The 21,711-nt window shown below is 45.8% G+C and overlaps 1 protein-coding gene across 4 annotated transcripts in view; it reads left to right on the forward strand.

The window, feature by feature from the left end:
- Positions 1-20,210, forward strand: part of CTTN (cortactin) — a 34,023-nt gene extending 13,813 nt beyond the window's left edge. For 2 of the 4 annotated variants that reach the window (XM_073541760.1, XM_073541761.1), the window contains exons 5-17: positions 237-347; positions 1,080-1,134; positions 1,998-2,108; positions 5,288-5,398; positions 6,365-6,475; positions 8,052-8,162; positions 9,859-9,914; positions 10,676-10,745; positions 11,668-11,816; positions 12,874-12,963; positions 13,046-13,199; positions 18,291-18,362; positions 18,449-20,210. In XM_073541760.1, the coding sequence (XP_073397861.1) occupies positions 237-347; positions 1,080-1,134; positions 1,998-2,108; positions 5,288-5,398; positions 6,365-6,475; positions 8,052-8,162; positions 9,859-9,914; positions 10,676-10,745; positions 11,668-11,816; positions 12,874-12,963; positions 13,046-13,199; positions 18,291-18,362; positions 18,449-18,585 (1,338 nt within the window). In that variant the 3' untranslated portion in view covers positions 18,586-20,210. The remainder of the gene's footprint in view (positions 1-236; positions 348-1,079; positions 1,135-1,997; positions 2,109-5,287; positions 5,399-6,364; positions 6,476-8,051; positions 8,163-9,858; positions 9,915-10,675; positions 10,746-11,667; positions 11,817-12,873; positions 12,964-13,045; positions 13,200-18,290; positions 18,363-18,448) is intronic. The other 2 variants (XM_073541762.1, XM_073541763.1) reach the window with 2 other exon arrangements.
- Positions 20,211-21,711: the final 1,501 nt, after the last annotated feature.

Below are 21,711 nucleotides of genomic sequence, written 5' to 3' on the forward strand. Positions count from 1 at the left end.
ATTAAAGGAGCTATTGATGTGGCTGCCATCCGATACAGAAGCCTCACGCCGAGCCGCTTCATCACTCTGATGACTCCTGCGTGCAGGGAAGTGGTGGGTGGAATATTCTACAACGGCAGGATCCTGCTCCTTGTGCCAGTCCTATCACGTCACTGGAAACGCAGGTTACAAAACCAGTAGTTATACTGGTACGACAACGCACTAAGTATTGATTACAGGTTTTCTTCTCGTTCTAGTCTGCGGTGGGGCATGAATACCAGGCAAAATTGGCCAAGCATTGCTCACAGTTGGACTCGGTGAAGGGTTTCGGAGGGAAGTTTGGCGTTCAGACGGATCGTGTGGATCAGGTAAGGTTTCCTTCTAGCTTGTGCTTTTATGTACCATCATAATCATGTTCCAGTTCTGCATGGGAATGGGAATTCTGGAACTTGTTCACATGCAGCAGAAAATTGCTGCTTTCCAAAACTAAATCCATCATGGAAATGAGCGGCGTGCTATTTAGAAATGCTAGACCTTACATCCCATTCACGCATCTGAGGGGCAGCCGTGAATTGCTGCTGCAGAAATGCGCGTCCGTTTTCAAGTTGATGTGTGAGTAGAGGCTACGTCTATGTTCACACATCTCCATTAGGAGCAGCCGCCACTCTTGATGCATGACAGAAGCCTTCAGGCTCCATAGAGCTGGTCCAGAAATGCTCTGTGGTTTCCATTTTAATGTGAACAGAGCCCATACAAGTGCTGCTTTTCTACTGTAATCGCACCAATGTAATACTTCTAAAACTACTTAAAGGATCCAGGACCTTCTGGGGTTTTCTCTGCTTTCTGTGGGAGAGGTGACAGCAGGCAATAGATTGTCATGACTGACGGAAGCACAGGGTGCTCTGCACCCACTCTGGGCAATGGCTACAGTACAGGAAACCCACCAAGGATCTCCTGCCATGAAGTTCTCCATTGCCTGAGGTGCCCTTCAGATTTGGCATTCAGTGCTGATTACTTATTGAATATTATAATTACTTACACAGTTTCATCTGCAAATGTTATTGTAATTTGTGATCTATACCGCTGATCATCTTCTACAGTCGGCGATGAGTTTTGAATACCAAGGAAAGACTGAGAAGCATGCATCCCAGAAAGGTGAGACGCTGCATGTAGATCTTTAATGGATAGGTTGTCATTTTGTATTGTGCATACAGTATATTGTAGTAATAATAATAATCACACTCCAGAGCTACACTCACTATTCTGCTGGTGCAGTCACTGTGTACATACATTACATTACTGATCCTGAGTTACATCCTGTATTATACTCCAGAGCTGCACTCACTATTCTGCTGGTGCAGTCACTGTGTACATACATTACATTACTGATCCTGAGTTACATCCTGTATTATACTCCAGAGCTGCACTCACTATTCTGCTGGTGCAGTCACTGTGTACATACATTACATTACTGATCCTGAGTTACATCCTGTATTATACTCCAGAGCTACACTCACTATTCTGCTGGTGCAGTCACTGTGTACATACATTACATTACTGATCCTGAGTTATATCCTGTATTATACTCCAGAGCTGCACTCACTATTCTGCTGGTGCAGTCACTGTGTACATACATTACATTACTGATCCTGAGTTACATCCTGTATTATACTCCAGAGCTGCACTCACTATTCTGCTGGTGCATTCACTGTGTACATACATTACATTACTGATCCTGAGTTACATCCTGTATTATACTCCAGAGCTGCACTCACTATTCTGCTGGTGCTGTCACTGTGTACATACATTACATTACCGATCCTGAGTTACATCCTATATTATACTCCAGAGCTGCACTCACTATTCTGCTGGTGCATTCACTGTGTACATGTGTCGTCCTGTTCACACCTGCCCCCTCATTGCCTTGTAGCTGCTGTTAGATGTCTGCACGGTGCCCGTGACCCCGGGCCTTTTTTACAGAGCTGTAGACTGATGTCTCCTGTCTCCTCTTTCTCCAGATTACACAAGTGGATTTGGGGGCAAATACGGCGTTCAAGCTGATCGTGTGGACAAGAGCGCTCTCGGCTTCGACTACAAGGGCAAAACGGAGAAGCACGAATCCCAGAAAGGTTTGTGAAGAATGTGACTGATAAGTCACGGAAACCTTGCTGAAGTTGGGGGAGCGTCTTCTTGGAGGGGCTGCTTATCCACAAGCTAACACTGATCAGATCTAAAATGTCGTGAATATATGGAGGGGCTTTTCCCTGATCAGGCTCAGGTATGTGCGTATGCATACAGCAGTAGTGGGCACCGGCTTGAGAAGTGCTCCCATGTGCCGAAAGCACTTTAGCCTCATTTGCATGTTGTTTAAAAGGGTTGATTTCTCAGCAGTGGAGGAATGGACTGGCCATATAAAGGTATTGCTGGACTTGTCTTTGAAAGCGTTACAAGCGCATGTAAATAGTTTTTGGAGGTGAAATCCTGCTGACAGATTCCTTTTTAAAGTCAGTGTCTCCCTTTGTCTGGTCTTGTCAGCCCTGATGATGCATTTACTTACTCTGCCCTGGTATTTCTTAGTATTTGCATCCATGGGGGCATTCCTTCCCTACACAAGAACCAATGGACTTTAATTTTGACTTAAAAATAAGTGGAATAAAAAAAAAAAAATATATTATAGTAAAAACAAAAAAAAGGCCGAAAATACAAAAATAAAATATTAGAAATGCATTTTTTTTTTCAGTACATCTATTACATATAATCAGTCACAGAACATGTGCATGATATCTATCACAAAGCTCATCTGACCTATACAAGTCATGTGTATTCATGTTAACAGCAAACCCTGCACAAAAGTGGAAAAAAATGGGGGAAATGCTTTATGTATGCATTTCTCTACACTTTATTCTTATATGATGCTAAAATATACATTCATACGATTAATAATAATCTACACTGAAAAATTCATGTAAATTTAAAAGATGCAAAATATTAACCGAAAATGATGCGTAAAAAGATGAAGCAAACCAATCCAGTGCAAAACCTAGTCCTAGAAAAAGTAGGAGGCAAAAGTAAAAAAAAAAAAAAAAATGAAAAAAAACTCTAACTTTTGGGTTTATCCACTTGTAGGAAATGTCCAATCAGTAATGTAGAAGAGACACTAGAACCAATTTATTTATGCTGTTACACCATTTTTAGGACCAGAAGCGATTTAAAAAAATTTATTTTTTTATTTACTTTTTAATTTTTTACTAAATCTATGACGTTTATGGCATAGTGGATACGTGTCAGAAGCAGTTTTTAGAGCTTTATTGCAAATAAATACAGAGCCGTGCACACGTGGCCACCTAGCCATACCCGAGAGCACACCTATACACGGCTCATTGTCCAGTCTCTGTTTTGCGCGGCTCCTCCGGTCTCTTGAGCCTGCGCTTCCACTGCACTACTGTGTGCTTGTGGTTCATTCTCCTCTGCTTCATGCCGTCTCGTTCCCTCTCTTACGGCCATTATATGGGAACACGGAGCCTCATGCCATGATGCCTTCATCTGAAATCCTCCTGCGGGTCATCGGTATCTTGCAGAACTGGATTCAGTGGGGAACAAAAGGGTGATTTCTGTAGACTCTCCACTGCATCCACCCACAGAAATGGTGCACAATGTCCAAACTATAATTGATGTGATGAGGTTTATGTGCACACGTTGCAGATTCTACCACGGATTTTTCCACACAAAATCCCCATCTCTTTGCAGAAAACACATGTGCGTTTTTTATGCTTTTTTTTGCCGCGTATTTTGCGGTTTTTCAGTGCGGTTATGCCTGCGGATTTGAATGCGTTTTTGTAAGCTAAATAAAAATGTTATTTAACAAAAAAAAAATGATTAGTGATGTCATTTCTGGTCCAACCTCCTCTTTTACATTTGTCCAACCCACACTCCATTACACACACAGATAGACAGATGATAGTAGATAGATATTTACACTGAGCCACCGTGGGCGGCACGGTGGCTCAGTGGTTAGCACGGCAGCCTTGCAGCGCTGGAGTCCTGGGTTCGAATCCCACCAAGGACAACATCTGCAAGGAGTTTGTATGTTCTCCCCGTGTTTGCGTGGGTTTCCTCCGGGTTCTCCGGTTCCCTCCCACATTCCAAAGATAGGGAATTTAGATTGTGAGACCCATCGGGGACAGTACAGTGGTAATGTGTGCAAACTGTAAAGCAAACTGTATTATTATCCATAGATCTATCCATCTATCTATCTACATAGAGCCGTAGATATACATATTTTTTTAAAAAAACTGAAAAAAAAAAAGGCGTGGGCTCCAGCGCAATTTTCTGCGCCTGAGGGGGAAAGCCGGGGGACAATATTTGTAGCCTGAGAGGGGGTAATAACATAGGGTAACCCCTATGTTATGTGTTGTATGTTCTGTATGTTGTATGTTCTGCATGGTTTGTTTGTTTTGTTTACATTCAGCACATTAGCTGGATGATGGGACTACTACTGTCCCATCATTAGCTAATGTGTCACTCACTGTCAGGGTAGCAGGCATAGCTTGATGGGACTTGTAGTTTCATCGGACGATGCCTGCATACACATACATACACACACGCAGAACTCCCCGCACAAGCCCGCAGACCCCCAATGACCCCCGCACAGCCCCGGCAGACCCCCACAAGACCCTGTACAGTCCCGGCAACCCCCGCACAGGCCCGCAAACCCCTCCCACAGCCCTGGCAAACCCCCCCACACACACATAGGCCCATACACGCACACAGTCACCGCCCACACTCTTCCCCCCCCTCCCGATCTGCAGCATTTCATCCGCAGCTAAACCGCAGATCTTTCTTAGACCTGCAGTTTTGCTGCGGATCAATGCAAGTCAATGGGTGCAGAAACGCTGCTGATCCGCACAAAGAATTGACATGCTGCGGAAATGAACCTGATTTTTCTGCAGCATGTGCACAGCGTTTGACTTTAATGCTACTGTACAGCGCAGCACAATCTGCTGCGGACCCGCAGGGCCAAATCCGCTGCGGAACCACTGTAGAATCTGCAACGTGTGCACATAGCCTTACAGTTTGAATGTAGAAATTCGTCATATCGTTTCTCCTTCCGACGTCCGTGCATCGTGTGCAGCTAAAGAGCAGCGACACCAGAACTTGTCTGTTCCTGGGATCGAATGTGTACTACATACTCTCACCTTATCAGTCTTGTACTTGCACCTGTTTTTTTTTTTTTTTTTTTTTTTTTTTTTTTTTTTTTTTTACATTCGACACTTGGTCTTGTTTTGATATGTTCTTGTTGTTTTTGTAGATTATTCCACTGGTTTTGGTGGAAAATTTGGCGTCCAGGCAGATCGTGTGGATAAGAGCGCTGTAGGATTCGATTACCAAGGAAAGACTGAGAAGCACGAATCCCAGAAAGGTTTGTAATGCTGAACATACATCCACGCATTTTCGGTAATGTCCCAAGCACAGAACCACAAGGATGCGGAACATATGTAGAATTTCACTTAAAAGCTTTTTTTTTTTTTTTTGCCATTTCTCTGATGTCCGTGTAAGATAGGCGTTCGGTTTAAGTCTTCGAAAGGTTTTGCACCCCTGAATTATACATGCATTATAAAAAAAACAAAAAAAGAAAACCGAGGCACCCGGTTCTCTTACCGATCTCCTTGTTTCCTGTTTTGTCGCAAAACACTGTAGCCAGTCACTGGTCGTTCTGTTGGGCTGCACTTCATCACTGTAAACGGTGACTGGCTGCAGTGGTCCTGCTAAAAGAAGTGATATAAAGTAGGGGATTTTGCATCTTTTATAAATCACAGGTTGAAAGGTCACTTATAAGACTAGTGCAGCGCTGCTCAGCAGCATTGGGAGGTGAGCGCTGCTGATGATGTGGCTTCTGCAGATAGTTGGCGGGTATGTGCAGGCACTATGTAATCTGCGCTGCTCTCCTCCCAATGATGAAGTGCTAGATGCTCCCTTTAATGTTTTAACATTCAGTTTTTGGAGTAGATGCAGAAGACGATGCACCGTGGACTTGCTACAGGAACACCCAGGGCCCTTCCTATACTGTCTGAATTTAGACCATACAAGCAGAAACGGCGCCACTTATTCCATAGTGGTACTGTGTGATATGTTCAATGCATTTTACTCAGCACATTGGACTTTTCTTTCCTCCTTAAGTCGCCTTTTGGTATAATTGAAACCCCCATTTTGCGGTGACAATTGCCCCATCCTCGCTTCCTGTGCAGATGTCATTGTCTGTCGAGTCTTAAATGTTTAGGCTGCATGAGAAATGTGCCACGTACGGCCGTTTTGTGGCCGGTTGGAGGCTGATTTCTGGCACTTTTGTCTCTCTGTAAATCTCCTCTGATGTTTTTTCACTTTGTAGATTATTCAAAAGGTTTTGGCGGTAAATATGGTGTCGATAAGGACAACGTAGACAAGAGCGCCGTGGGGTACGAGTATCAAGGCAAGACAGAGAAGCACGAATCCCAGAAAGGTTCAGTATTATTGCAGCTTTTCTTATTTTTTTTTTTGTGGTTTTATGTCCCTGAGCGCATCGTAAGTGACCAGGGACTTGTTCAGCTTGTGTCTGTATCCCGCATGATGCACGGCGGATACACGCTGAAGGTAGTAGACGACCAGCTGCAACGTGAGCAAAACATGGAAAAATCTGCAGAATGAAAAAAGTCTAACGAGAGAACTAACATATCCATTTTCCCAGATTGGATGGTTTTTCTAGATGTTTCCTGGCTAATGGTGGCAGTATGTAAAGCTGTGATATTTCCACTGCTGAGTGAGGATGTTGTATAGGGGCAATTGTTTTTCCTCCTTTTTTAGGGGGTGGGGGGGGGTGGGTGGGGGAGTGCCATTTTGGTTATACCACACTGTATAGATGTATATTCTCCCGTTGGTATGAGCTCGCTGACAGATTTTCAGTGACCTCATTCTGTTGCCAGTAATAGTGCAGCAGAGACTATAGAAAGCAAACTGTAAACATTTTTTTAATAAAACCCGTTTGGAAAGTATTTTTATTGAAAAATACGTGATCTAAGTAAAAAAGAAAAAGCGACAAGTCCTCTAATAAGAAAAACCTATATCTGTGTTTTTATGACCGATCTGAAATGCTGCCACCATTGGCCCCTCTGATTGTTGGCGATCTGAGGCTTATCTGTAGGTGTCTGCTGCCTGTTCCTTCACTGTTTATGGGACCGGTTCTATGTAACATTCCTGTGTGCTGCATGAAGGGGGCGCTATTCATTGACCTGCTCCTTCCCCGGCCTCTGCCCCATTACCCGTCACCTTCGTTTTAATTGTCTTTTATAAAGGGGCTTGATATTCCCGTAATCCTTGTTCCCTAATGCACCTGCTAAGTAGGAACTAGACACAACAGATGGCATTTGGATCCTCCGGCCAACAGCCATGTTTCCCGTCTTCTCCATACACGAATCGCATGCATCTTTTTACAAGAGCATCGTTTAGTGTAATATATTCGTATGCTGTTTTGCATAAGCATAGTGAAATGTCGTAATATTTTAAATACCACTGGATCCCCTTAGACAGAAAGACCCCATATAAAACATAAAAAATCTGAAGACTGTTTTTTAATACCGGTCTTCTATGCGAAGATATGGTCACCTGAATTTACAGGCCTGAGGCTGCACCACTGAGACGGCCCTTCTGCATCCTATCAGCTATAGACTTTTCATGGCTGGGTCATAACTGCACTATGACCCCATATATCTGCTGCTTAGAGGTGGTAAGAAGCAGATTGCTGCTCCGGTCATAGTATCTTTGTGATCTCTCGGTAGTGCAGCCTCAGGCTTTGGACCTGTAGCTTCACATCGTCGTTTCTCCACATGTAAATAAGGTCTAAAATAACGGTTTTCACCTTTTTAGTGCGGATTGAACGGCCTTTTACGCCATACAGACCAGTGGTAGTTTCCATTTAGCAGGCTCGCCCCTTTACGCCCGGCTCATAAGCGGCAGCAGGCGTCAGTAACTCCTAACCTGTTCTATGTGCATGGGGTGCGTCTCATTCCCGTTTAATGGCACGTGGATTTCTGTGTGTGTAGACTATGTGAAAGGGTTTGGAGGAAAGTTTGGTGTACAGACTGACAGACAAGACAAGTGTGCGCTTGGCTGGGATCACCAAGAGAAACTTCAGCTCCACGAATCCCAAAAAGGTATTCTGCGATCCTCCGCTCCTCGTTCCATGTGGTCTGTCCGTCTGTCCTACACTGTCTAATCTGCACCTCTCCCCTGTGCTGCCTCCTCCTCGCTATAACCTGTACTACTATGCTGTGGGAAGTGGGGGCTCATACTAACGGCCAGGGTGGGATACAGCCACAGGTCATTATACATCTCCGGGAACGCGACACAAATCACTGCTCAGAATGTCAATGTTTATGTGCAAAGTCATATGGAGACGTTTACAACGCCTTATGTATTTACTGCACGACCTCTGAAAATGTGAACAGCGCCACTACTATCCATGGGCAGAATCTGGTATTGCAGCTTGGCCACATTACACATTGACATTCACTTTTTCTGCAATGGTAAACTCTTGTCCACTAACTGGACCCCCATAGAACAACTCTCCAAACGCTAGAGCAAAGGGGGTAGAAGATTGTACCCCATCTGCTGGGATTACCCCTTCTCTGCTCCCCTTGGAGGCTGATGATGAGCTTGTTGTCAGCGAATACCTTATACCCAAGGAGAACAGAAATGCCTCAATTACAGTCGTAGGACCACAGCAGACCCTTGTCTTAAGCGATAGTAGGGGTCTCCACATCTGGGCCCCCACTGACATATTAGAAGTTCATTCTACAGACAGCCGCTTTATATAGTATATTGGGGGATATAGAGTCAACAGGTGGCGCCCCCTGGAGTGGGACCTTGGCATTAGTCACTGGAATAAGCGCCCAACACTCTGGGGGTCTGCAGGTGACCATGCATTGCACAGACAGGAGATGCGTCACTTTCCAGCACTGTGCCCCCAGCAGACCGTTTGCTCAGGATATCCCTGCGGTCAGCGGCTTGCTGAGGACCCTAAGGTCTCTACAATGACCATATTATGGATGGTATGAGTAGGGAGAGCTCCCATGACTCCAGTGGCAAAAGAAAAAGTATAAATCATTTCGATGCAGATTTTGCCTTTTATAATGGCAATGATGACCTGAAATCCACCATATGAATGGCGCACGATATGGGGAAAAAAGACAATCTACAAGTTCAAAAAACAAAGTTTGTTAGAAACTTCCTGAACGTCTTTCTACATTTTGGCTACATTGAATTCAGTGTAGTCCTATACCCACAATTGCTTCTCTATCAATGACTGGGAGTGAAATCCTGACTTGTGATGTGTCCTTCATTCTGTTAGGGAAAAATCCTTTTTTTAGGTTTCAAAGTCGGTGAGGATTGTGTATGGTAAGTAAAAAAAGGAACGTGGGGTTCAGAGTCCTACAAGTAAAAGAGGAGAAAATCTTGTTTACCTGCAGTCACCACTAGAGGGAGCTCACTATGCTGGTATACAATAGGATCTGTGTGTGTGCAGTGAGCTCCCCCTAGTGGAGGTTTCAGGCTGCCAGAATTGCACATTTAATGTGTGAAGGGAAGCGTTGGTTATAGAGACCTGCATCAGGTTAACACTTATAGATTAAAGCATTGCAAACACATTTATAGCAATTCCCCAAAATATAGATGTTTTGGCAGATTTTGCTGATGTTTACAAGGAGCAGGGATGTTAGAATAGTAACCAGATGATAATATATCTCTAGATAGTAAATGCATCAGGCCTCTGTGAGCCATCACTAGGCAGGCATGGACAGTGTTGTTGTATCTATGACTATGATCATGTAGTAATTTCTTACAATCTTTTAGATTATTCGAAGGGGTTTGGTGGAAAGTATGGCGTGCAGAAGGATCGAATGGATAAGGTAAATGCTGTCCTAACAAATAATGGTGGTACGTTAATGTCTGGGTAAAGGGTGGTCTCTGCTGCTTTGGGTTGTACTGCGGACATTTGGGCGGCCTCAGAGTAATGCATTCACAGCTGGGGCTGCACGCAAGCATCATGGCTGCACGGAGACCTGGAGATCAATGTGCGACTAGAAAGACAATTCAATTGTGATTTCTTGATCGTAAAACCAGTGACTTGCAAGACCCAATAATGTTTGGCCAGGCCGTCAATGTGTGACCAGTGAGTTCCAGCCCCTGGGGCCTTTAGAGGCAAAAGAAACCCAGGACTTAAATATACACATTTAGAGAACTTCATAAATCTCAACCTCGTAGCTTTTTAATTGATTGAAGTCATTTATGTCAATATGTCTTTTCTTAAAGCAAATGTTGAAGGTAGTTGACAGCTCCCGTGCACACCGATCTGAGGCCACGGTTACAGACTACAAACAAACCCGCTTTAGTCTGATCCTGCAGACGTGTTAGTCCATTTTTTTTATTTCTGTCATTTGATCCTGCTCATGCATAAACCGTAAGGGAAGGAGAAGGGAGCAAAAATCATGGCAGGCTCAGACTGTACACCGGACGTGCTAGTCTGCAGCACTGGAGACGCACAGATCTGCATTGGAGCTATAGACAAAAAGAACTGTAGCTTATTTTGAAATCATTATATGCTTTTATTTTTATTAAGTTAATGAATCACATTTGCCGCACAGTATTCACCATATTTTCCCATTTTCAGGCTGCTGCTTCCTTTGAAGATGTAGAGAAGGTGGCTCCAAGTTACCAGAGGACGCGGCCGGTGGAAGCCGGTGAGTAATGACGTGAGAGCCGGGACCTGACTGACCTGTGTGAGCTTCCATAGGCTGCAGTTATCTAGTATCCCCAGGACTGGGGCGCACAGGTTTGCAGAAGCTGGAACCAGGGGCATCCAAAATAAAAGTATATGAAGACTTCTCTCCATTGGGGGATTTCACAGACGCTCCAGCATGCCACAGATTTCTGGAAAACTATGATTTTATTCCCCTATATTTGGGAGTCATTGAATTGTGGCTGATGCATGAGAATAAGATCCTAAGCCCGCATTGCATGTGTCTCCAGTTGTATCACAGCCTTCCATACCTACACACTAAGTCGAGCAAAAAATCCTTGTGCCCTTAGGGTCTCAGAATAGGTCGTGGTTAGAATAAAGGCCCCTAGACACATTAGATTAACGTCATCCAAACCCATCAATGGATCGTCTGACAGTCTGTATGGGAGACCGACAGATTCTGGGGGCGATTAGTATCCAACATGTCTGATGTTGGATTTTTGATACAACTGCTCTCTAAAAGCCAAGTTACCGCAAGAGATTTCTGATCGCGACACTCTCGCGGAGAACACAGGAACTCGGCAAAGTGACTGCTTCTGTATACGGAGGAGATGGGAGAGGGAGCTGCTGGATGAATGACCACCGGGACCATCACCTTGCCGGCAGCCATCTGTGTATGTGCTCGGTCTTGATAATCGGTCCAGTGTCTGATCACGGTGCACGGACCCGGCTTCTGACCCAAGCGTGACAGCTTCAGGGAAATATGTCTGGTCAGGAGTAATGTGGCTAGTCTGTGCATTGCGATCAAACATCTGACTGATTATGACAGACATCTGAAAGAGCCCGAGATCTCATATCTGCTAATCCACTGCCCACACTGTGATAACCCGAGTGCATTCTGTGTCCGATCTCTTGTCTCATAGAGGGAAACAAAGCCAGCAGCATACGGGCAAACTTTGAGAACCTCGCCAAGGATAAAGAAGTGGAAGATCGTAAGAAGGCGGAGGCTGAGCGAGTGCAGAGGATGGAGCGGGAGAAGGAGGAACAGGAGCAGGCACGCCGGATGCTGAAGGTCGGTGACGAGGCGCCATATTATATGTAAAGTGCTGCACTCCGCTCCTATAGACATGGATCCTTTATCTGTGGTCCAGTTCTCATCATCCGGCATGTGACTAGAATATATCCCCAGGCCTGATTATTGGGGATTTAACTTGGTGATGATTTTTTTAACTACCACCCTCACATTGCTGAAAATAATAACATTCTTGCATCATCGCGTCACCACAATGTCCCTCCTGTCACAGCCGAGGCATAGGCATTACAAGCAAGAGTGAATTTCACAAACCTTTAAGCCATGTTCCCACGTGGCATAACTACAGTAATATTTTCTGCATCAAAATACGCAGTAGAAACCTGCTCTTGATTGTTTCCTTTTTATTTCTGTATTTTATTCATTTCCCCCTTTTATGCTTTTAGTGCAGAAACTCATTGTTTCTACAATTATAAATAAATGCAATTTTTTTTTTCAAGTTCCCCATAAAAACTGATAAAAACAAAAAAAAGCAATAAAAAAAAACAATTAAACAACTTCTTTAAACACATGATGGCCAAGAATTCTCATGAAATCTCATGTACTTTGCTTGAATTGTTAAACAATAGACTGTCTGCACATCTAAACGGAGCGGAAAAAAATTCAGAGTATACGTGGGAATGTGGCCGTAAGGGAAAAATCCAATGTTCAGTACGTCTGAGAAAATCACATTGCCATAGTTTGTTGTCTCGATCCACCACTTGTACATATAAAAGGGTCGTAATTCCCTGCTGAGAGTTGTGTTCCTGGGATCCTCTGCATAGACAGTAGATAGGATACAGCCGCCACCAGGGGAGCGCAGGGTCTGACTGTACATTGCTCTTGATATAAACTGTGCGCCATCTAGTGGTGGCTTATGGCGCTAACACTATTAGATATATGTTTGAGATTTGGAGCTGTCTGAATGTTAGAGATCTTATCCCTTTAATGTTTAATTTATTTTGCGCCCCTTTAGCTTGCATAATAATTCTGGGATGGGAGCATTGTTGGCTAGATTTTGACTTTTTCTAAATTTAATTCCTGTACTTCATATGTTAAGGAGCAGGAAAAAACCAAAGCAGCATCTCCTCCTGCATCTCCAAGACCCCGGCTAGTGTCTGAGGAAGCCCCAGCGAGCCCGGTGTATGCGGTGAGAGGATGAGCGCATCCCTCCATGAGCCCATAAATAAATGGCGGTAGATGAGACTGATTCTTCTTTCTGCTGATCGCAGGATGCGACTCCGGTGTATGAGGCAGAGCCGGCGAAACCGTCCGCCGTACCAGAGAATGTGTATGAGGACAGCGCAGATTACGAGGAGGCAGTGACCCAGAAAGCCGGACCACCAGTCACAGAGGCAGTATACGACACGGCAGAATACCAAGAGGGTAAAGTATGGTGGACACAAGGGGAATACTATAAATGAAAGGCGTCAGATAAGGGGAGAATCAAACTCCCTCAAAATGGACTCGATGGCAGCCAGTAATGGGCAAGGGAACGAATTGCTAAACTGTTAATGAAACCCAATTGTGCAAACATCATTTCTCTATTGCTTCATTGGGGGACACAGGAACCATGGATGTATGCTGCTGCCACTAGGAAGCTGACACTATGCACATAAGAAAGTTAGCTCCTCCTCCGCAGTGTACACCCCACCGACTGGCGCTCAATTACTCAGTTTAGCTTAGTGTCAGTAGGAGGTGGACACGGGTCTTTCATTAGACCCTTATCTACCTCAGTGTGCGTCGTTTCTTTACAGGTTCCGGAGGGATACAGAGTAAATAGTCACATCTGTACTCCCACAAAGAGACTGAGTACGGCTTGTACTGCCACCCCGTATCCTCATATGTCTACCGGCCTGGAACACGTATGCGTGTTCGCCTTCTGTCTCTCACCCACTCGCCTACCAGAGACTGTCGGTGGATGGAGACACGGTCTGCAACTGGAAATGGGGTAAGTCAGGACTGCAGGAGGTAAGTATCGGCAGGCTGAACCCCTCTCTCCTTCCAATGATAGTAATTCACCAGGGCGGTGGGGAACGGGCAAGCTTCCTTAAGCGGCATTACTTGTATTTAGCGTTCTCAGCGCCAGCGCCGCGAATCTGTGGTTCTCTTTAGACCTCCGCGCTGACCCTTTCGGCCTTTTTGTCGCTTCACAACAGCAGATACGTCTTCCCACCAGCAGAGGCCTCAACCGCGCCAAGATAGGAAAAGAGCCTCCTTTAGGCCCACTCCTTCCTGGCGATCTCATTCTTCCCAGGGTAGATCTACCAGACCTAGACCTGGAAGATCTTCCTCCGCATGACTGGAATCAGAACACTGGAGCATACTCCCAGGTGGGCGGCCGTCTTCTTGCCTTCAGGGACGTATGGCTTGCCTCGGTGGAAGACGCTTGGGTCAGGGAAGTTGTATCTTCAGGATGCAAAATAGAATTTTTCTCATCCTCGGGATCGATTCTTCGAATCTCGACCCCCGAAAGACCCCGCCTTGGTTCCGGGTTTCTTTACAGCTATCAACTCTTTTCTCAAGTCGGGAGTGATTGTTCCAGTACCAGAAAAAGAGCGATTCACAGGTTTCTATTCGAACCTGTTTGTAGTGCCGGAAAAAGGAGGCACGGTTCGGCCCATTCTGGACTTAAAACTACTGAACAAAAGGGTCCGTCTGCGACATTTCAGGATGGAGTCCCTTCGTTCAGTAATCGCTTCCATGGAGGCACAAGAATTCCTGTGCTCCATAGACATTCAAGACGCCTATCTACATGTCCCAATCTTCCTGGGTCATCAAAAATTCCTGCGTTTCGCGATACACCAGGATCACTTTCAGTTTGTCGTCCTGCTGTTCGGGCTCGCCACCGCCCCCAGGGTTTTTACAAAAATCATGGCAGCGTTGATGGCCATTTTGATGATCAGAGGTCTCGTGCTCTTCCCGTACCTAGACGACATCCTCATCAAAGCTCCATCCTTGCCCCAGGCTCTCGAAAGTCTGACCATTGTCTGCGACACTCTTGCTCGATTCGGGTGGATCATCAACACAAAAAAGTCCTGCCTAGTTCCAACCAACGCCTTGTGTTTCTAGGCATACTTTTCGACACTCGTCAGGCAAAGGTCTTCCTTCCCGACGACAGAGTAACTCTTCGGCGGGATGTTCGTTTGCTTCAGGGCCCCCGACTCATTTCCCTCCGATCAGCCATGAGAGTTCTAGGGAGGATGGTTTCAACGTCGGAGGCGATTCCCTTCGCCCAATTCCACTCAAGACCGCTTCAGCGGGCCATTCTGTCGCAGTGGAACAAGTCTGTCTCCTCATTGGATCTTCCAATTCGACTCTCATTTCAGGTCAAGCTGTCCCTCAATTGGTGGCTAACATCTCCTCTTATCTCCCAGGGCCGATCGCTCCTTCCGGTACATTGGCAAGTGGTGACGACAGACGCCAGTCTTCTGGGCTGGGGCGCAGTGTTTTGCCATCTCACAGTACAGGGCCGCTGGTCAAGGCAGGAAGCGACTCTTCCGATCAATGTCGTAGAGATATGGGCTATTTTCCTGTCCCTGATTCATTAGTACAAGCTACTCAAAGGTCTGCCAATCCAGATTCAGACGGACAATGCCACAGCGGTGGCATATATCAACCACCAGGGAGGGACTCGGAGTTCCTCGGCGTTGGCCGAGGTATCCAAGATACTTCATCAGGCAGAAATGTCAGTCCCAGCGATATCCGCCGTACACATTCCGGGTGTGGAAAACGAGGCCGCCGATTTTCTCAGCCGCAAAGGCCTTGCGGCAGAGGAATGGTCCCTGCATCAGGAAGTCTTCCAACAGATTTGCCTTTGTTGGGGTACTCTGGACGTGGATCTGATGGCGTCCCGTCTGAACAAGAAAGTTCCACGATTCGTATCCAGGGCCCGCGATCCCCTCGTGGTGGGCGCCGATGCTCTGACCATTCCTTGGTCACAGTTCGCGCTCCCCTATCTGTTCCCTCCTCTTCCCAAGCTGTTGAAGAAGATCAAGGCAGAAGGGGTACCAGTCATCCTCATCGCGCCGGATTGACCCAAAAGGTCTTGGTTCGCGGACATTATCAACCTTCTCGCGGACGCTCCTTGGACACTTCCAGACAGACCAGATCTGCTGTCTCAGGATCTGATTTACCACCCCAATTCTCGGTCGCTCAATTTGACAGCGTGGCCATTGAGACCGCGGTACTGAAAAGTCAGGGTTTTCAGATCGGGTAATTCACACACTGATCCGGGCTAGGAATCCTTCGTCTTCCAAAATATACTATAGAACGTGGAAGGCATATTTTCGTTGGTGTGAGTCCAATCGCGTTCCGCCAATGTCTTTCTCGCTCCCTTCTATTCTAGCATTCCTCCAGGTAGGCCTGGACGGTGGTCTGGCCCTTAGTTCTCTAAAGGGGCAAGTTTCAGCGCTTTCAATTCTTTTCCAGAAGATGCTATCCTCTCGGCCGCAGGTATAAACCTTTTTACAAGGGGCGGCCCATGCAGTTCCTCCGTATCTGGCTCCAGTGGATCCCTGGGATCTCCTTTTAGTCCTAGAGGCTCTACAAGGTTCCCCCTTTGAGTCTCTCAAGGAGGTTTCTCTATCTCTTCTCTCTTGGAAAGTGGCCTTTCTAGTGGCCATTACTTCCATCCGACGTGTCTCGGAGTTGGCAGCTCTTTCTTGTCAACCTCCTTTTTTAGTGATTCACCAAGATAAAGTTGTTCTACGGCCTCCGCCGTCCTTTCTTCCCAAGGTGGTATCTGCTTTCCACTTGAATGAAGACATCGTTCTACCTTCTTTCTGCCCTGCTCCAGTTCATCCCCGGGAACGCTCCTTGAACAGACTGGACCTGGTCAGGGCGACGAAGGTCTACTTGGCTAGAACCGATGCGTTCCGGAAGACAGACTCTCTTTTCGTCATCCCAGATGGGGCTCGAAAAGGCCTGTCGGCCTCCAAGGCGACTATTGCACGCTGGATCAGATCGACTATCTTAGAGGCTTACCGGATAAAGAACAGAGTGCCCCTTCTTGGATTAAGGCTCACTCCACTCGGGCAGTGGGCGCATCCTGGGCGGTGCACCACAGGGCTTCTGCGATGCGGCTTTGTAAAGCTGCAACCTTGTGCTCTGTTCACACCTTTGTAAAATTTTACAAGGTCCACACCTACGATTCGGCGGATGCCAGTCTAGGAAGAAGGATCTTGCAGGCCGGCGGTGGGGAGTCCGCTGACCTGATGGAAGTTTGTTTCCCACCCCAGGGACTGCTTTGGGACGTCCCATGGTTCCTGTGTCCCCCAATGAAGCGATAGAGAAAACAGGATTTTTAGTTGCTTACCGTAAAATCTGTTTCTCGGAGCCTTCATTGGGGGGACACAGCACCCTCCCATGTTTTCAACTTCTGTACTTTGTTCTATGTAATATAGTTCTAGTTGAATTGTTGGTTTACTTTATATTCTATTGCTTCTCCTACTGCTTTCTCACTGAGTAATTGAGCGCCAGTCGGTGGGGTGTATACTGCGAAGGAGGAGCTAACTTTCTTATTTGCATAGTGTCAGCCTCCTAGTGGCAGCAGCATACACCCATGGTTCCTGTGTCCCCCAATGAAGGCTCAGAGAAACAGATTTTATGGTAGGCAACTAAAAATCCTGTTTTTTTTTTAGCCCAAAATACCTGCATTTAAATAGCGGGGGATGGAGGGTGAGGGACCAGGAGGAGTCCTTATTTTTGGGGTCCAAATTAATGGTGCACATGTACATAGGATAGTGTAAAGCTGCCCGAGTACATGCTATCAGGGTTAGACTACTTTATGGATGTGGAGATCTTCTAAAAAAATATGAAGGGTTATATAGATCTACTTTAAAGGGGTTTTCCACTTTTAAAAATAGTACTATCCAAAGGAAAACCTTAGTTTTGCCCTCTCCGGGTTCTAGCGATGACTTTCAGTACTGTTCCGGTCTCTGTGCTTTGGCTGCATCAGTGATGTTGACCATACGCAGCACCACTGCAGCCAATCGCTGAGCCCTGATTATCTGCAGTGGTACATGTGCTGCTGAGCCCAGAGATTGACTGCAGATGTGCTATGCACAGTTGACATGATGCTACCCAATACACAGAGAAACCATCTTTTAATTAAATTCAAGGAATTGAACTAATAACAGACCTGCCTGCAGTGTCGCTCTTGCGTTAGCTGCGCCGCCCCCGTGCTTCTACCAATTTGTGACATGTATGAGTGAATTGACGTCTGGGGGGGAGTATAAGGACTCTGATAATTGGAACAATAAAGTCCAGTTGTTGGTGGTCGTACTTTTCCAAGATGAATAACAGTGGAATGCAGAGTTCTAATAAACGATACTTCTGAACTGTTATTTCATGGAGATTCACAATGTATGGAGAGCTGTGCCCCGGCTCTCGTGTGCCCCGGCTCTCGTGTGCCCCGGCTCTCGTGTGCCCCACTGTGTGTGACTTTACTTTCACGTTTCTCTTCCTTCCTTGCAGCGGAGAACGTGTATGCAGACTACGACGGTGACCTGGGCATCACGGCCATCGCCCTGTATGACTATCAGGCCGGTAAGGGTGGACCCCGCTCTCCTGTATTGATTGTTGCATGGAGGGTTTTGTGCTCCGGAGATTCACGTCCCCTTTGTCTTTCTCAGCCGGCGATGATGAAATTTCCTTTGACCCAGATGACCTCATCACAAACATTGAGATGATTGATGATGGCTGGTGGAGGGGCTTTTGTAAGGAACGTTACGGGCTGTTCCCTGCTAATTACGTGGAGCTGCGACAGTAGAACAAGCCGCCTGTTTCCCTTCGAGAGGACCCTGCGTCCCAGTCCCCCGCTCGGCAGCGGCGCCACAGCTCGGTTTGGTTGCTGCTTCTCTTCAAGCTCCTCTCCGAGATGAATTTTGCCATAAGTACCTGAGCTGGATTCTTACACTACAATTCATTGTCTCTATTTTCTTCCTATTCTTTTGGAGAGGGAGCGGCGTTTTTTTTTTTTTCCCCCTTTTTTTTAGTAAATATAATGCTTTTAATGTGCAGTTATCTGCTGCAGGCGGGCAAAATGTCTCCTACAGGATGTTAACCCTTTTGCTGCCATGCGTGCCTTCACTTCATCAGAAGTTTGAACAAGGCTGGTCATGGAGCGGTCTCTGCCCTCATCCCCCTGTTGGTTGGTTTCATAGCCGATGGTGGTTCTGTATTAACTTACTGACCTGTACACGAAGCCATCTTGATTTTAACCCCCCCCTCATTTGTGGTCAGAATCCAAGGTCTTGTGTGCCATACTTGTCTCCGGCTGTGGGTGGCTGTGTACACGTTCACACCATTGAGTAATTTGAGCTCCTTTAAAGTGGCCAATAATAAGAGGGACTTGGCTGCAGCTTTCGTCTTCTCCCACTCCCGGTGGACCGCGCCGCATGTGATCAGTCCGGTTCCTCCAGTATTACCAGAACGGTAGACCGCTGAGTGACCTCAGGTCGAGGTGTATTAAACTGTGAGCCTGTCACTTTAAGAAAACCTCCAGTAAGGGTCAGATATTTGTTTTATTTGCTTTGATTTCTTGCAAAGAGGCGCTTCGCCCATAAAGAAGCAGACCCTCTATGTTACACTCCTTCCTCCCAGAATGCTGGGGGTCTTCCTCCGACTATGATGACCATGTATAAGGTTGTCAGGGTTTTACATCTGGGTCACTTTCTAGAATTCAACCTGCGTGAACTCTCCCTGGAAAGAAACGAATCCCCTTCCTCCCCCCTATAAACAGCACCATTTGCGTTCACAAGTTGTGCCTGGTATTGCAGCTGGAGTCTATTCACTTCATGGAGCTGAACTGTAATCCTAGACTCAACCGATCAACACAAATGGTACTGTTTCTGGAAAGAGCTTTTTTTTTTTTTTTATTCCTATCTGTTACAATCCCACAACAATTTATTGGGAATTAGAAAGGGGTTCTCCGACAAGTATCACTACAGTAGTGATGGCAGGCACCAATAATGGATAGGACCGGTGCTAGCATCCTGGCTGGCGGCAGCTGACGCAGTGTTGAAATTCGAGGTGCTGGAGACCCCCCCACCTTAATGCTCCAGTATTTCCATGAAGCCCATTCCTGTCCCCGGGTGACCATGGTGGGGTTCACTGCTGCGAACATCATGTTCCAAGAATTTCCTCTTTGATTTTCTTCTTTCTATTAAAGTTCTTCTAACTCTGTAATAGTTGAGGGGTTTTGGACCAATTATTTGGGATTTTGGTCTTGCAGTGGGTGTTGCTCTGAACCTCCTGTCGGGTGTAACACAGACTAAGCGGGTCATTGGTTTTTTTAGTCTTTTCTTTTTTCTGTATTTTGCATACGGCACTTCATTATTGATCAATAATTTTGTAAATGAAGCTTCAATAAAGGTTTTTTTTTGTTTTCTTCAACCAGCTGTCGTTTTATATTGAGCTGAATTCATTGGGGGGGGTTAATATTTTGATGTATGATTTGGAGCGGTGCACATGTGAATCATCTGGCCGGGCTTTAGTTTATTTTTTCATTTGCTTCAAAGGAAAAAGAATAATACAAAAATATACTAATAACCTGTATCCAAACTCTCGTGTCTACGGAGGATGAATATATACAAGCCCGTTAAGAAAACTAGATATAAAAGTTTTTCTACTCATTGCAACCAATCAGACTCTAGCTGGATAGAAATAATGAAGGTTGCTATAGGGCCATGTAGACTTTCAGTATGCAGCGGCGGGGGTCTCTGTGCGATCCGGGCCCTCCGTCCACGTGGCTTTGTGCACTATAAAAATACACGTGATGCATATGAATTTGTGTAATCGTCAGATGTCCCCATTAGTGTGATACAGCACATGGAGTGGATGTTTTCAGAAAATCTGCAGCATATTTTACTACAAACAATAAATCCTGAGAAAATGTGTTTTCATGCAGTTTTTGCTGCAGACTTTACCCATCTGCATTGTTGGTTCTATGTTGCGCTGCTGGAAAATCTGCAGCGAATCTTCAACATGTGCATCCACCCTTAGGGCAGTGCTATCCGTATGCTGCCTGTGATCGAGTTCTTTTAATCCATGGTTCAAATCAAAAACTGATATGCCTTGTGTTTTTGCACCTCAAAGCTCAGGCACGGACTTGTGAATAGCAACATAGACTTTAATGGATGCCTTTTCTTTCCCACGCAGTAAGGCTATGTTCACACTTTGCATTTTTTGTTTTTTTTTCATGCAAATTTTAAGCTGCGTTTTACAGTACTTCCAGGGTCGCACTTGCGAGTGTGATGCGCGATTCTCTTGCATAAATACCCGGCACTGCCGTCGGCACTCGGACCGCAGTGTGTAGCTGCATAGAAATGCATGCAGCCGCACACTCCGGTCCCAAGTGCCGGCGGCAGTGCTGGGTATTGATGCAAGAGATTCGCGTGAGTTTCTTCTATCACACTCGCAAGTGTGACCCCCGGCCTACCAGCAAACGTTATGGGATTTCAGAAATCTCATGCACTCCCATTTTTTTTTTCCCTGACTGAATTGGTAAAACTGCTTTGTTTTTGCTAGCTGTAGCATGTCGCTTCTTTCAGTGTTTTTGCAGCTTTTTTTTTTTTCATCCATAGTAAGCAATGGAGGAGTGCAAAAACCGCAGTTATCAAGTTTGGGTGCAAAAAACCTAAGGAAGTTGCATCATAGTTTTTTGGAGGGCACTAAACTTTGTCAGCATGCACAAGAGACAAAAAACGCTGCAAAACCTTTTTGTAGGTAGCTTCTTTACTGCCAAGAGAGCAGGTTTTGCCTGCAAAAAAAAAAACGCAGCATGAATGCAACGTGTGAACATAGCCTAAAGGTGTGTGCACACGTTGCGGATTCTGATGCGAAATGTTCCCCGCGGATTTGTCTAAAACCGCAGATCAAAAGACTGCAGGTTTTC

The sequence above is a fragment of the Dendrobates tinctorius genome, unplaced genomic scaffold, assembly GCF_039654945.1.
Source record: "Dendrobates tinctorius isolate UK_male_01 unplaced genomic scaffold, ASM3965494v1 ptg000124l, whole genome shotgun sequence".
Classification (NCBI taxonomy): domain Eukaryota; kingdom Metazoa; phylum Chordata; class Amphibia; order Anura; family Dendrobatidae; genus Dendrobates; species Dendrobates tinctorius.